Raw genomic sequence first — 17,622 nt, forward strand, 5'->3', positions numbered from 1 at the left:
ACGGAACATTGGGGGGAAGCAGTGCTTGTGTCGATACAGAAAACCTATTTTTGTCTTTTTACCAATATAATCAATGTGATCTTCAAACTTCAGTTTTGAATCCAGGATGACCCCAAGATACTTATAGATCGTGACTTACGAACAACATTCCGACTTACGAACTTTCAGAGATACGAACAAAACCATGGTCCCGTGTAGTCCAGTTTCAGCTGTTCGGAAAGAGAGTTCGCAAGTTCGACAGCCTGCGAAATAGCGGTGGTGGTGGCATCTACATATACAGAACGTGAAGAACCAGTGGCATCTACATCTACAGAACATGAAGAACAAGTGGCATCTATATCTGCAGAACGTGAAGAACCAGTGGCATCTACATATCTAGAACGTGAAGAACTAGTAGCATCAACATCTTCACAACGTGAAGAACCAGTGGCATCTACATCTGCAGAACGTGAAGAACCAGTGGCATCTACATCTCTAGAACGTGAAGAACCAGTGGCATCTACATCTCTAAAACATGAAGAACCAGTGGCATCAACATCTGCAGAATGTGAAGAACCAGTGGCATCTACATGTACAGAACGTGAAGAACCAGTGGCATCTACAGAACATGAAGAATCAGTGGCATCTACATCTGCAGAACATGAAGAACCAGTGGCATCTACATCTGCAGAACGTGAAGAACCAGTGGCATCTACATCTGCAGAACGTGAAGAACCAGTGGCATCTACAGTACATCTACAGAACGTGAAGAACCAGTGGCATCTGCATCTCTAGAACGTGAAGAACCAGTGGCATCTACATCTCTAGAACATGAAGAACCAGTGGCATCTACATCTGCAGAACGTGAAGAACAAGTGGCATCTACATCTGCAGAACGTGAAGAACCAGTGGCATCTACATCTCTAGAACGTGAAGAACCAGTGGCATCTACATCTCTAGAACGTGAAGAACCAGTGGCATCTACATCTGCAGAACGTGAAGAACCAGTGGCATCTACATCTTTAGAACGTGAAGAACCAGTGGCATCTACATATCTAGAACGTGAAGAACCAGTGGCATCTACATCTGCAGAACCTGAAGAACCAGTGGCATCTACATCTCTAGAACGTGAAGAACCAGTGGCATCTACATCTCTAGAACGTGAAGAACCAGTGGCATCTACATCTGCAGAACGTGAAGAACCAGTGGCATCTACATCTGCAGAACGTGAAGAACCAGTGGCATCTACATATCTAGAACGTGAAGAACCAGTGGCATCAACATCTGCAGAACGTGAAGAACCAGTGCCATCTACATCTACAGAACGTGAAGAACCAGTGGCATCTACATCTCTAGAACGTGAAGAACCAGTGGCATCTACATCTGCAGAACGTGAAGAACCAGTGGCATCTACATATCTAGAACGTGAAGAACCAGTGGCATCTACATCTGCAGAACGTGAAGAACCAGTGGCATCTACATATCTAGAACGTGAAGAACCAGTGGCATCAACATCTTCAGAACGTGAAGAACCAGTGGCATCTACATCTCTAGAACGTGAAGAACCAGTGGCATCTACATCTCTAGAACGTGAAGAACCAGTGGCATCTACATCCGCAGGCTATGTGCACGAGGTCACGGGACAGACCCAGCAGATGCCATGAGTTGACTGCTGTGCCAGGCTAGGTGCAGGAGGAGGTCATGGGACAGACCCAGCAGGTGCCGTGGGTTGACTGCTGTGCCAGGCTAGGTGCAGGAGGAGGTCAAGGGACAGACCCAGCAGGTGCCATGAGTTGACTGCTGTGCCAGGCTAGGTGCAGGAGGAGGTCATGGGACAGAGCCAGCAGGTGCCGTGGGTTGATTGCTGTGCCAGGCTAGGTGCAGGAGGAGGTCAAGGGACAGACCCAGCAGGTGCCATGAGTTGACTGCTATGCCAGGCTAGGTGCAGGAGGAGGTCACGGGACAGACCCAGCAGGTGCCATGGGTTGACTGCTGTGCCAGGCTAGGTGCAGGAGGAGGAGGTCACGGGACAGACCCAGCAGCTGCCGTGGAGTTGACTGAGACGATTGGTCGATGCCTCACCACCTGTGCCACCCGCACGCTCCCCCTACCACTTACACGAGCCCCCACCACCCCCCACTCCCCCCACCCTCTACTCCCCCCACCACCCCCCACTCCCCCCACCCTCTACTCCCCCCCACCACCCCCCACTTCCTCCCTCACCCTCCACTTCGCCCCCCCCACCACCCCCCACTTCCCCACCTCCACTTCCCCCCTACCCCCCACCTTCCCACCCCTACCCCCCACTTACCCCCCCCCACTTCCCACCCACCCCCCGACCCCCATCCCCCACTTTACCCCCCACTCCCCCCCAACCCCCACTTCCCTCCCCACTCTGCACTTCGACCCCTCCCCTCCCTACCACCCCACCCCCCACTTCCCCCACCCTCTCCCCCCCGCAACCCCCACTTCCCCCCCACCCTCCACTTCCCCCCCACCCACCACTTTGACCCCTCCCACAACCCCCACCTCCCCACTTCCCCCCCCCACCACCCCCACCCTCTACCCCCCCCACTCCCCCCCCCCATTTCCCTCCCACCCCCCGACCCCCAACCCCCACTTCCCCCCCCCCCCACTCTGCACCTCGACCCCCCCCTACCACCCCCACCCCCCACTCTCCCCCCCACCCTCCACTTTGACTCCTCCCACAACCCCCCCCACCACCCCCACCCTGTGACTCCCCCCCCTACCCGCTACTTCGACCCCGCCCCCCTCTACGACCCCCCCACCCCACCCCCGACGTTGCCAGGCAACGGCCGTCAGTTTTCGCGGTGTCAACTCCCGTCAGTCCGGGCCGAAGTCCCGTCGCTCTCTCCACTGCTGGATGATGAAGGCCCAAGGCCGTGTCCCGTGTCTCTCTCAGCTCACCTCTCATCTCACCTCTCATCATCTCGAGAACGAATTAAACTAAAAAGGAGACTTTTTGTTTGTTTGTTTTGTTTAATTTAATTTACCTCAGCGGTGACGCCGATCGCCCCACACTCACGCAAAAAAAAAGTCGTTTAATTTTTTTCCCCCCCCCCGAGTAATAATTTTACAATTCAACAGAAGTTTAAATTGTTTTTTTTTTTTAAAACAAACAAATATAAAAAAATATAATGCCGACATGTGCGAGACTCCGGGAGGATTAGCAACGAGGGGAGAAGAACTCCGGCTCTCCGAAGCGTTCGATCTCCTACGGAGGCCTGCCACTGAGGATGAAGCCTACGCCCTCGCCTACTTCGCTTGCCGCACGCTGGCGCGTGGACGCCGGCCGACGACGACGCCCGCGGGGCCTCCCCCGGTCGCTTCGGAGTCGGGCGGCGGCGGCGGCGGCGATGTCAGCTTCGTTCTGCAGGCCCTGGGCGGGCTCCGCGTGGAGTGCGGAGGTGAGGGTCAGGGTGAGGGTGAGGGTCGGGGGTGGTTTTGACGGGAGGCTCGCGGGGTTTGCGAGGTCCGACCTCTCTCGTTTGCCTGTGGTGGCCGTGTTGACGTTCATTTGATGGTGGGGGGTGGGCATCATCATCATCATGATCATCAGCGGCCCAGTCCAGCCGTGGTGTCGCCTACTACTCCGTTGGCTTTCTGTCAGCCCCCAAGTCCCCCAGCAAGTACCCTGATCAGTTGTGCCCGCCCCTACCTTTGTTGCGGAACAATTCAGACACCGCGCTACTATGAGCTACACTTTACACTACTTTGTACGCTACACTGTGCACTACACTACTTTACGCTACAGTATGCACTACACTACTTTACGCTACAGTATGCACTACACTACTTTACGCAACACAGTGCACTACACTACTTTACGCTACAGTATGCACTACACTACTTTACGCTACAGTATGCACTACACTATTTTACGCTACAGTATGCACTACACTACTTTACGCTACACTATGCACTACACTACTTTACGCTACAGTATGCACTACACTACTTTACGCTGCAGTATGCACTACACTACTTTACGCTACAGTATGCACTACACTACTTTACGCTACACTATACGTTACACTACTTTACGCTACAGTATGCACTATACTACTTTACGCTACAGTATGCACTACACTACTTTACGCTACAGTATGCACTACACTACTTTACGCTACAGTATGCACTACACTATACGCTACAGTATGCACTACACTACTTTACGCTACAGTATGCACTACACTACTTTACGCTACAGTATGCACTACACTACTTTACGCTACAGTATGCACTACACTACTTGACGCTACAGTATGCACTACACTACTTTACGCTACACTATACGTTACACTACTTGACGCTACAGTATGCACTACACTACTTTACGCTACAGTATGCACTACACTACTTTACGCTACAGTATGCACTACACTACTTTACGCTACAGTATGCACTACACTACTTTACGCTACAGTATGCACTACACTACTTTACGCTACAGTATGCACTACACTACTTTACGCTACAGTATGCACTACACTACTTTACGCTACACTATACATTACACTACTATACGCTACACTACTATGCACTACACTATATACGACTACACACTACACTATGCACTACTGTACACTACTATACACTACACTATACACTAAACTGCACGCTACACTGCTATACACTACACTATATACTACACTGTACACGACACTATACACTACTATACACTACACTATACACTCCACTTACACAATGCACTACTATATACACTACTATACACTACATGATACACTACATGATACACTACACTGTAACATACCTGTCAATCCCTTATCAGTGCCTACTTTATGTGTGCTTGTACGTATGTTGAATTGATATCTTTCGTTCGGGAGCGGTGGTGTAGCGGTTAGCGCCGTACTACAAACCTGGCGACTCGACTTTATTTTCCTGCTCTGACATACCGTGTCAACCCATACGGTTTACCCTGTTACTTGCCCACTCACCCATTCACTCACCCACTCACCCATTCACTCGCCCACTCACCCATTCACTCGCCCACTCACCCATTCACTCGCCCACTCACCCATTCACTCGCCCACTCACCCATTCACTCGCTCACTCACTCGCTCACTCACCCATTCACTCGCTCACTCACCCATTCACTCGCCCACTCACCCATTCACTCGCCCCCTCACCCATTCACTCGCCCACTCACCCATTCACTCGCCCACTCACCCATTCACTCGCCCCCTCACCCGCCCACTCACCCACTCACTCGCCCACTCACCCATTCACTCGCCCACTCACCCATTCACTCGCCCACTCACCCACTCACCCATTCACTCGCTCACTCACCCTCTCACCCATTCACTCGCTCACTCACCCATTCACTCGCCCCCTCACCCACTCACTCGCCCACTCACCCATTCACTCGCCTACTCACCCATTCACTCGCCCACTCACCCATTCACTCGCTCCCTCACCCATTCACTCGCCCACTCACCCATTCACTCGCCCACTCACCCATTCACTCGCCCACTCACCCATTCACTCGCCCACTCACCCATTCACTCGCCCACTCACCCACTCACTCGCCCACTCACCCATTCACTCGCCCCCTCACCCATTCACTCGCCCACTCACCCATTCACTCGCCCACTCACCCATTCACTCGCCCCCTCACCCATTCACTCGCCCACTCACCCATTCACTCGCTCCCTCACCCATTCACTCGCCCCCTCACCCATTCACTCGCTCCCTCACCCATTCACTAGCTGCCTCACCCATTCACTCGTTCACTCAGCCATTCACTTGCAGACTCAACCACCCAGCCACGAACTCACCCATCCGCTAACTCGCCCATAGCAGCGTTCATTAGCTACGTACGGCGCGAAAGAAGTTAGCGGAAATGTTTTTTTAATGATAATTTAATATAATGTCTGATGGTTATCATCATCATCATCGTCGGCAGCGGTGGTCTATCCACTGCCGGATGAAGGCCTCCTTCCGACGTCGTGTTGGTTCATGAGGATTGACTATACTTCACCACGCTGGTCAATGCAGGTTGATGAAGGGAGAATTGGGGGGAGGCCCAGGACCTGTTCTGACATCACTCGGCGGTGACGTTAGCCATGGTCAGGAATTAAAACTCAGGTCGCCGGGATCATGGCAGTGTTTATATAGTTGTTTTAAAAGACACAGGTGTACTGGCTCTTGGCATATGGTAATGTGTAATGTGTGCTGTTGGTTGAAGTCCGCTGACGTAGATGATACGGATGTTTGCCTATGGTGACAATGCATTGACTGTGTTGTAAATTACATCACTCAGCTCTCTATCCCTTCTAGAACATCACTAGAATTCACATCACTCAGCTCTCTATCCCTTCTAGAACATCACTAGAATTCACATCACTCAGCTCTCTATCCCTTCTAGAACGTCACTAGAATTCACATCACTCAGCTCTCTATCTCTTCTAGAACATCACTAGAATTCACATCGCTCAGCTCTCTATCCATTCTAGAACATCACTAGAATTCACATCACTCAGCTGTCTGTCCCTTGTATAACATCACTAGAATTCACATCGCTCAGCTCTCTATCCCTTCTAGAACATCACTAGAATTCACATCACCCAGCTCTCTATCCCTTCCAGAACGTCACTAGAATTCACATCACTCAGCTCTCTATCCCTTCTAGAACATCACTAGAATTCACATCACTCAGCTCTCTATCCCTTCTAGAACGTCACTAGGATTAACATCACTCAGCTCTCTATCTCTTCTAGAACATCACTAGAATTCACATCGCTCAGCTCTCTATCCATTCTAGAACATCACTAGAATTCACATCGCTCAGCTCTCTATCCCTTCTAGAACATCACTAGAATTCACATCACCCAGCTCTCTATCCCTTCCAGAACGTCACTAGAATTCACATCACTCAGCTCTCTATCCCTTCTACAACATCACTAGAATTCACATCACTCAGCTCTCTATCCCTTCTACAACATCACTAGAATTCACTTCACTCAGCTGTCTGTTCCTTCTAGAACGTCACTAGAATTCACATCACTCAGCTCTCTATCCCTTCTACAACATCACTAGAATTCACATCACTCAGCTCTCTATCCCTTCTACAACATCACTAGGATTCACATAACTCAGCTCTCCATCCCTTCCAGAACACCACTTGAATTCACGTAACCCAGCTCTGTAGCACTTCTAGAACGTCATTAATTCGCTCGGGCTATGAGAGACAGGGAGAGGAACATGCTGGACTTGGGAACACAGGTTAGATGCAATCATCATTCAGACTGTTGAGATAAGTGAGGTGGAGCTCGGCCTTGGACGTGCCACGGCCAGTCCGGACGAAGGACCATGGTCGAGATTGATTACGCAGTTGAAGCCAAGGCACAGAACGCGTCTGCATGTGTGTTGAACTTCTTTCGTACCGTACGCAGCCAACCGTGCTAATCTGAGGTCCGGGGGAAGGCCAACAAACTATGGGTCTCTGTGTGAGCCTATGGGTCTCTGCTGTGTGAATCTATGGGTCACTGTTTGAGTCTATGTGTCTCTGTGTGAGTCTATGGGTCACTCTGTGAGTCTATGGGTCTCTTTGTGAGTTTATGGATCTCTTTGTGAGTCTATGGGTCTCTGTGTGAGTCTATGGGTCTCTCTATGAGTCTATGGTTCTCTCTGTGAATCTATGGGTCTCTTTGTGAGTCTATGGGTCTCTGTGTGAGTCTATGGGTCTCTGTGTGAGTCTATGGGTCTCTGCTGTGAGTCTATGGGTCTCTGCTGTGAGTCTATGGGTCTCTTTGTGAGTCTATGGGTCTCTTTGTGAGTCTGTGGGTCTCAGTGTAAGTCTATGGGTCTCTCTATGAGTCTATGGGTCTCTCTATGAGTCTATGGTTCTCTCTGTGAATCTATGGGTCTCTTTGTGAGTCTATGGGTCTCTGCTGTGTGAGTTTATGGGTCTCTGTGTGAGTCTATGGGTCTCTGTGTGAGTCTATGGGTCTCTGTGTGAGTTTATGGGTCTTTGTTTGAGTCTATGGGTCTCTGTGTGAATCTATGGGTCTCTGGTGTGAATCTATGGGTCGCTGTGTAAGTTTATGGGTCTCTATGTGATGAGTCTATCGGTCTCTGTGTGAGTCTATGGGTCTCTGTGTGAGTTCATGGGTCTCTGTTTGAGTCTGTTGGTCTCTGTGTGAATCTATGGGTCTCTGCTGTGAATCTATGGGTCGCTGTGTGAATCTATGGGTCGCTGTGTGAGTTTATGGGTCTCTGTGTGAGTCTATGTGTATCTGTGTGAGTCTGTGGGTCTCTGTGTGAGTCTGGGTCTCTGTGTGAGTCTATGTGTCTTTTTGTGAGTCTATGGGTCTCTGTGTGAGTCTATGGGTCTCTGTGTGACTCTACGGGTCTCTGTGTGAGTCTGTGTCTTTTTGTGAGTCTATGGGTCTCTGTGTGAGTCTATGGGTCTCTGTGTGACTCTATGGGTCTCTGTGTGAGTCTGTGTCTTTTTGTGAGTCTATGGGTCTCTGTGTGAGTCTGTGTCTCTGTGTGAGTCTATGGGTCTCTGCGTGAGTCTATGTGTCTCTGTGTGAGTCTATGGGTCTCTGTGTGAGTCTATGGGTCTCTGTGTGACTCTATGGGTCTCTGTGTAACACAGAGTATCCAGGAATACCTCGCACTTTCGTCTGGTTAGGGACCAGAGCATGGACGAACGTCTAAAAATTTGCGAAATGTCGAAGCAGAGCCCTCATTTAGCTTGCAGATCTATTGTGGCCGGGCGTGAAACGTCCATGCAAATAACTACGGTAACTGTAGAGCACACGCGTGCGAAACCTAAATAAACAGAAATGAAAGAAAAATAAACACGAGAATAAATGAAGAAAACAAAATAAACAAAGTGATAACTTATATATCAGCATGGGACAAGCCTTACTCATTAAGTTTGACTACGTGAAGCTCTTCTTTCAAATGGAGAACCTTGTGGGTGGTTTTAGCTTTGCTGTCACCACACTTAGGACCCATTATGAATATATTGAAGGACAAAAATTAAGTGTTTCACAGTAAGCACAAAAATAGGCACAGTATGAATACTGTCCGCGTGTTTTTATATAATCACGAAAATCACTCTGAACACTGTAGTTATTATAGTGTTATCACAAAAAAACAACTATGAATTGTTTACGGTACAATCACAGAAATGTGAGTCTATGGGTCTCTGTGTGAGTTTATGGGTCTCTTTGTGAGTCTATGGGTCTCTGTGTGAGTCTATGGGTCTCTTTGTGAGTCTATGGGTCTCTGTTTGAGTCTGTGGGTCTCTTTGTGAGTCTATGGGTCTCTTTGTGAGTCTATGGGTCTCTGGTTGAGTCTGTGGGTCTCTCTGTGAGTCTATGGGTCTCTTTGTGAGTCTATGGGTCTCTGTGTGAGTTTATGGGTCTCTGTTTGAGTCTATGGGTCTCTTTGTGAGTCTATGGGTCTCTGTGTGAATCTATGGGTCTCTGTGTGAGTCTATGGGTCTCTGTGTGAATCTATGGGTCTTTTGTGAGTCTATGGGTCTCTGTGTGAGTCTATGGGTCTCTGTGTGAGTCTATGGGTCTCTGTGTGAGTCTATGGGTCTCTGTGTGAATCTATGGGTCTCTGTGTGAGTCTGTGGGTCTCTGTGTGAGTCTATGGGTCTCTGTGATGAGTCTATGGGTCTCTGTGTGAGTCTATGGGTCTCTTTGTGAGTCTATGGGTCTCTTTGTGAGTCTGTGGGTCTCTGTGTGTGTCTATGGGTCTTTGTGTGAATCTATGGGTCTCTGTGTGAGTATATGGGTCTTTGTGTGAGTTTATGGGTCTCTTTGTGAGTCTATGGGTCTCTGTGTGATGAGTCTATGGGTCTCGCTGCGAGTCTATGGGTCTCTCTGCGAGTCTATGGGTTGTTGTGTCAGTCTATGTGTGTATGGTCAATTTCTTTCGCACCATACATAGCCAACCACACTAATCGGAGGTGTGGAGGACTGGCAACACACTAAAACCAAAAATTACTAACCTGAACTATTTTTATTTTACCACGTAAGGCAGCAGTAAGGTAGCTCGTTTTCAGAAGCGACCTGCCCACAAATGATAGCTAGCTCAACGAAGCGGCTTATCATCATGTCGAAATTTACAACAGCAGCAAGCATTGTTGGGGTCGGGATTGAACCCACGACCTCCTGTATACCAGGCGATGTAGTTAACATCTCCTAGCCACACGCAAACTCCAAATGTACAGCAGGCGTTGTCAGGATCGGGATCGAACCCACGACCTTCTGTATACCAGGCGATGTAGTTAACATCTCCTAGCCACACGCAAACTCCAAATGTACAGCAGGCGTTGTCAGGGTCGGGATCGAACCCACGACCTTCTGTATACCAGGCGAGGTAGTTAACATCTCCTATCCACACGCAAACTCCAAATGTACAGCAGGCGTTGTCAGGGTCGGGATCGAACCCACGTCCTCCTGTATTCCAGGCGAGGTAGTTAACATCTCCTAGCCACAAGCAAACTCCAAATAACAGCAGGCGTTGTCAGGGTCGGGATGGAACCCACGACCTTCTGTTTACCAGGCGAGGTAGTTAACATCTCCTAGCCACACGCAAACTCCAAATGTACAGCGGGCGTTGTCAGGGTCGGGATTGAACCCACGACATCCTGTATACCAGGCGAGGTAGTTAACATCTCCTAGCCACACGCAAACTCCAAATATACAGCAGGCGTTGTCAGGGTCGGGATTGAACCCACGACCTCCTGTATACCAGGCGAGGTAGTTAACATCTCCTAGCCACACGCAAACTCCAAATGTACAGCAGGCGTTGTCAGGGTCGGGATCGAACCCACGACCTTCTGTATACCAGGCGAGGTAGTTAACATCTCCTAGCCACACGCAAACTCCAAATATACAGCAGACGATGTCAGGGTCGGGATCGAACCCACGACATCCTGTATACCAGGCGATGTAGTTAACATCTCCTAGCCATACGCAAACTCCAAATGTACAGCAGGCGTTGTCAGGGTCGGGATCGAACCCACGACCTTCTGTATACCAGGCGAGGTAGTTAACATCTCCTAGCCACAAGCAAACTCCAAATATACAGCAGGCGTCAGGGTCGGGATTGAACCCACGACCTCCTGTATGCCAGGCGAGGTAGTTAACATCTCCTATCCACACGCAAACTCCAAATGTACAGCAGGCGTTGTCAGGGTCGGGATCGAACCCATGTACTCCTGTATGCCAGGCGAGGTAGTCAACATCTCCTAGCCAACGTGATGATGATGATGAGAGAGAGAGAGACGCAGACTCCAAATACACAGCAGCAGTAGACATCGTCAGGGTCAGGATCGAACCCACGACCTCCTGCACACCAGGCGAGGTAGTTAACATCTCCTAGCCAACGTGATGATGATGATGAGAGAGAGAGAGAGAGACGCAGACTCCAAATACACAGCAGCAGTAGACATCGTCAGGGTCAGGATCGAACCCACGACCTCCTGCACACCAGGCGAGGTAGTTAACATCTCCTAGCCAACGTGATGATGATGAGAGAGAGAGAGACGCAGACTCCAAATACACAGCAGCAGTAGACATCTTCAGGGTCGGGATTGAACCCACGACCTCCAGTGTACCAGGGGAGGTAGTTAACATCTCCTAGCCACTGTGATGATGATGATGAGAGAGAGACGCAGACTCCAAATACACAGCAGCAGTAGACATCTTCAGGGTCGGGATTGAACCCACGACCTCCAGTGTACCAGGGGAGGTAGTTAACATCTCCTAGCCACTGTGATGATGATGATGAGAGAGAAACGCAGACTCCAAATACACAGCAGCAGTAGACATCTTCAGGGTCGGGATTGAACCCACGACCTCCTGTGTACCAGGCGAGGTAGTTAACATCTCCCAGTCGACCAAGGTGCCCTGAACTTAACACAAAAAGCAGTTTCAAAGAAACGAGTTTGTGATGTAGAGCGCCTGGGAGCATGTCCACCACCGCTTGCGGGGTGGACGGGATGGAGTGATGGTGAATCGACTCAACGTGTGTCGTGAGAGATAGAAACGGGCGCTGGGCGGATTGTCACATCGAAGCACTTCGATGAGCTGGCTGGAGGAGGAGGAGGAGGAGGCCTTCATCCAGCAGTGGATTGGCCACGGCCGTGGACGATGGTTAAATTGAAACGCCTTTTGGCGTCTTCTGGTCCAACACCAATGGAGACTAGGCTCTAAGAAAAGCTGTCTCGGGTGTGGACCAATCAAATTCAAGGGCAGTGCATATTATTATCAGAGTTGTCTTTTTTGTTTGCATTTTGACTGCTTGTGTTGTGGTTATTGCAAACATGATGCCTTGAATAAAGGTGTCAGTTTTTGTGCCAGTTAAAAGGGTAAAACCTATTCTTATAAATTGAAACTGCTTTAATTGCTGAGAAGGCTCTCGTGACCAACATTATCCCGAACAGGGGTAGTCAATCGGTTGGTTCCTGGGTGTCGCGTACGAATGCGTGAATATCAACGTGTCCTTTGCTCCGCCAACGCTCGGCTGGCGTGCGGTGCCGAACGAGGTCACGGATCGCTTTTTTGGTTCACGCGATGACCACGCGCACAGCCACGCACACAACCACGCACACAACCACGCACACAACCACACACACAACCACGCACACAACCACACACACAACCACACGCACAGCCACGCGCACAAGCACACGCACAACCACGCGCACAACCACACGCACAACCACGCGCACAACCACACACACAACCACGCGCACACAACCACACACACAACCACACACACAACCACGCACACAACCACACACACAACCACACACACAACCACACACACAACCACGCACACAACCACGCACACAACCACACGCACACAACCACGCACACAACCACGCGCACAACCACGCACACAACCACGCACAACCACGCACACAACCACACACATAACCACACGCACAACCACGCACACAACCACGTACACAACCACGCGCACAACCACACACACAACCACGCACACAACCACACACACAACCACGCGCACAAGCACACGCACAACCACGCACACAACCACACACACAACCACGCACACAACCACACGCACAACCACACACACAACCACGCGCACAACCACGCACACAACCACACGCACAGCCACGCGCACAACCACGCACACAACCACGCACACAACCACGCACACAACCACGCACACAACCACGCACACAACCACGCACACAACCACGCGCACAGCCACGCACGATACAGCTTGCTGTTTTAGGGTTCGATCGTGTAACCCGCCACCACCACCACCACCACCCGGCACGGCCAATCGGTAACGTGCTCCGTCGCGCAAACGGAACGTGCCGCGGTTCGTTTTTACCGGCACAGCACCACGCCCGGTGGCGGGTTGCCGAGCAAATCCCGCGACATTTGCAACCCTTGAAAGAGTCCGGCGGCTGACCGCCGGCGCCGTCGGCCGGACAGACGGATTTGTCTACGGGGAGAAATCGCTCCTCCCGTTTCGTTCCTTGAATTTGCCGCTCGAGCGACGACCTCGCGGTAGCCGCCACCGCCCTTTCCCCGATTTTCAAATCCCGTTGAACTTTAACCCCCCGCCCCCCCCCCCCCGCCCCCCCGCCCACACCGGTGTCACAACAGTTGACCCCGTGAAGGATCACGAGCTGTCTTCTTCGGTTCTTTCGGTAAAGTCACCACCACCACGTAGAATGAGAATAAAATAATAAAATTGATAAAATAAAATGACACGATAATAATTCTCACGACGTTTCGGCCACAACACAAGCGGCCTTCATCAGGTGAAGGTGGCCGAAACGTCGCGAGAATATTGATCGCGTTATTTTATTTTATCAACTTATTATTTTATTCTCATTCTACGTGGTGGTGGTGGTGGTGGAGGTGGTGAAGGTGGTGGAGGTGGAGGTGGTGGTGGAGGTGGTGGTGGTGGTGGTGAAGGTGGTGGAGGTGGAGGTGGTGGTGGAGGTGGTGGAGGTGAAGGTGGTGGTGGAGGTGGTGGTGGTGGTGGTGGAGGTGGTGGTGGAGGTGGTGGAGGTGAAGGTGGTGGTGGTGGTGGTGGCGACTTTACCGAAAGAACCAAACAAGATGAATCCTTGCAGTCACGAAAAGCTTGAAATCGAAATGATAACGAGCAGCTTTGTCGGCGACAGGGCGGCCCGGCGTCCCCATTGCCGCCGCGCCGACGCCAACACCGGCGTCGAATGAGGAACCCGGCGCCGTGTTGGGGAGACGGACGCAGCGGCGCCCGGGCGCGGTGCTGGTCACCCCCCCCTCCCCCCCGACCTCACGTCGTCACGTGCCAGGGTTGCCGGCTTTCACCGGCGGCCCGCCCGCTAACGGCACTCGACCCAACGGTTGTGTCCAAGGCGACGCGGGGGGGGGGGGGGGGGGGGCCTTCGTCTCTCGCCTCGACGCGGGATGCCGCCCCCTCCACCCCCCCCCGAAGTGTTATGGTCAGGGACAAAAGTAGCAGCAGCAACAACAACAACAGTGGCTCTTGTTCTTCTTTGAAAGGGTTGCTGACTACCCCCCCCCTCCGCCCCCCCTAGGCTACGTCTATCATTGTCACAGTGGGGAGTGGGGGGTGCGGTTCACAATGGCCGTGTCAGATCAGACATGGCCGTGGTAGGTTCATTACGATGGCTGTGTTGGAGACAGTGATCCAGTGGCACTGAGAACGTGGGGTCCATGCCCTGGGTCTGGGTGTCTTTCTGTGTCTCTCTCTCTCTCTGTCAGGGGGTTCATAACGGCCGTGTCAGACACACTGAGAGTCTGGGTTTATATCCTGTGTCTGGGTGTATTTCTGCGTGTCTCTCTCTTAGGGGGTTCATAACAGCCGTGTCAGAGACACTGATAACCTGGGTTCAAATCCTGGGTCTGGGTGTCTTTCTGTCTCTCTCTCAGGGGGTTCATAACGGCCGTGTCAGAGACACTGAGAGGCTGGGTTCAAGCCCTGGGTCTGGGTGTCTCTCTCTCTCTCTATCAGGGGGTTCATAATGGCCGTGTCAGAGACACAGAGAGCCTGGGTTCAAGCCCTGGGTCTGGGTGTATTTCTGCGTGTCTCTCTCTCTCAGGGGGTTCATAACGGCCGTGTCAGAGACACTCATAACCTGGGTTCAAATCCTGGGTCTGGGTGTATTTCTGTGTCTCTCTCTCAGGGGGTTCATAACGGCCGTGTCAGAGACACTCATAACCTGGGTTCAAATCCTGTGTCTGGGTGTATTTCTGTGTGTCTCTCTCGGGGGGTTCATAACGGCCGTGTCAGAGACACACAGAGCCTGGGTTCAAGTCCTGAGTCTGTCTCTCCCTCTCGCTTTGTCTCTCGGGGGACGGGGGCGGGGGTTCACAATGGCCGTGTCAGGTCCACAATTATTTGTCATCAAGAGTGACACTGACACCCTGGGCTCTAGCCCTGCGCCATGCCCCTTCAGCCCGGCAGCCGGCAAACCTGCGGCGCCTGAGCCAAGCGACGTGCCTCGCCACGGGAACCGCCGTCCGCTTGTTCACCGCGTCGCTCGTCGGCCCCAACACACACACGCCCTCCCCGCTTTAGCCAGACCTCCTCAGAGAAGGGCAGCGGTGCGATTGAAGGCTCCAGTTCTTCACCGGCTCTTTCAAATGTACCACACGTAGGTTTTTATTTTTTCCCGTCTTCCTTTTTCTCTCTCTCACTCTCTCACTGTCCAAGCCGTCACTCCCAGCTCCTTTAATTGATCCCGCACCCTGGCCGGCGCTCCCCATCGTTGCGCTGACGTCGCCCCTACCACCCACCGCACACGTGCCAGGGTGTGAACCCGTCACCCCGGTTTGCGTAGGGAGGGCGAACGTCATCAGCCGCAGCGTCTTTCACCACACAGCGATCATCACGGGGACGCCACGGTGGCTGGGAAGATGTTGACGACCTCGCCTGGTACGCAGGAGGGCGTGGGTTCGATCCCCACCCTGACGACGCCTGCTGCTGCTGTAGTTGGGACTTTGCGGCGTCTCGCATCATCATCATCATCACGGTGGCTGGGAGATGTTTACGACCTCGCCTGGTACGCAGGAGGTCGTGGGTTCGATCCCCACCCTGACGATGCCTGCTGCTGTATAGTTGGGGTCTGCATCTCTCTCTCTCATCATCATCATCATCATCACGGTGGCTATGAGATGTTGACTACCTCGCCTGGTACGCAGGAGGGCGTGGGTTCGATCCCCACCCTGACGATGCCTGCTGCTGTATAGTTGGGGTCTGCATCTCTCTCTCATCACGGTGGCTAGGAGATGTTGACTACCTCGCCTGGTACGCAGGAGGGCGTGGGTTCGATCCCTACCCTGACGATGCCTGCTGCTGTATATTTGGGGTCTGCATCTCTCTCTCTCATCATCATCACGGTGGCTATGAGATGTTGACTACCTCGCCTGGTTGGCAGGAGGTCGTGGGTTCGATCCCCACCCTGACGATACCTGCTGCTGTATATTTGGGGTCTGCCTCTCTGTCTCTCATCATCATCACGGTGGCTAGGAGATGTTGACTCCCTTGTCTGGTACGATTATGCCTGCTGTATATGTGGAGTCTGTGTCTCTCTCTCCCACGGTTCACAGTATTTGGCTGCTAGAAATTTCCACGTGGAAAAGCCACTTCTTTGAGCTGTCCTTTGTGATCACCAGGTCCCTGCTGACAGAGAGCTGCATAACTCAGTGAGGCCTTGCCTGGTACAATAAAAATAGTTTATAGTTTTTTACCATACGGCGTCATGAACACACACACAGCATTATTACCACACACAGCATCGTCACCACACAGTGTCACCACGCACACTGTCATCACCCCACAGCATCGTCACTAGACAGCATCGTCACCACGTAGTATTGGCACACACGGCATCATTGCCAAATAGCGTCATAGCAACTAGAATCATCACCACGCACAGCATCATCACTGCAGCATCATCACCGCAGCATCATCATCAACATACACGCAGCATCATCACCATATACGCAGCATCATCACCATACATGCAGCGTCATCATCACCACACAGCATCATCACCATACACACAGCATCATCACCACAGCATCATCACCATACACACAGCTTCATCACCACAGCATCATCACCACAGCATCACCACCACCACACACAGAATCACCACCACACAGAATCACCACCACACACACAGAATCACCACACACACAGAATCACCACACACACAGAATCACCACCACACAGAATTACCACCAAACACAGAATCACCACCACCACACACAGAATCACCACCACCACCACACACAGAATCACCATCACACACAGAATCACCACCACACACAGAATCACCACCACACACAGAATCACCACCACACAGAATCACCACCACACACAGAATCACCACCACACAGAATCACCACCACACACAGAATCACCACACACACAGAATCACCACCACCACACAGAATCACTACCACCACACACAGAATCACCACACACACAGAATCACCACACACACAGAATCACCACACACAGAATCACCACACACAGAATCACCACCACCACACAGAATCACCACTACCACACAGAATCACCACCACACACAGAATCACCACCACACATAGAATCACCACCACA

At 51.7% G+C, this 17,622-nt stretch overlaps 1 protein-coding gene across 3 annotated transcripts in view; it reads left to right on the plus strand.

The window, feature by feature from the left end:
- Positions 1-2,785: 2,785 nt before the first annotated feature.
- LOC116957079 (protein spire homolog 2-like) overlaps positions 2,786-17,622 on the plus strand; it is a 72,449-nt gene continuing 57,612 nt past the window's right edge. For all 3 annotated transcript variants that reach the window (XM_076054978.1, XM_076054979.1, XM_076054980.1), the window contains exon 1: positions 2,786-3,407. In XM_076054978.1, coding sequence (XP_075911093.1) covers positions 3,146-3,407 — 262 coding nt within the window. In that variant the 5' untranslated portion in view covers positions 2,786-3,145. The remainder of the gene's footprint in view (positions 3,408-17,622) is intronic.

Source organism: Petromyzon marinus, chromosome 69 (genome assembly GCF_048934315.1).
Source record: "Petromyzon marinus isolate PM22_M1 ecotype Great Lakes invasive population chromosome 69, UKy_Petmar_22M1.pri1.0, whole genome shotgun sequence".
NCBI lineage: Eukaryota > Metazoa > Chordata > Hyperoartia > Petromyzontiformes > Petromyzontidae > Petromyzon > Petromyzon marinus.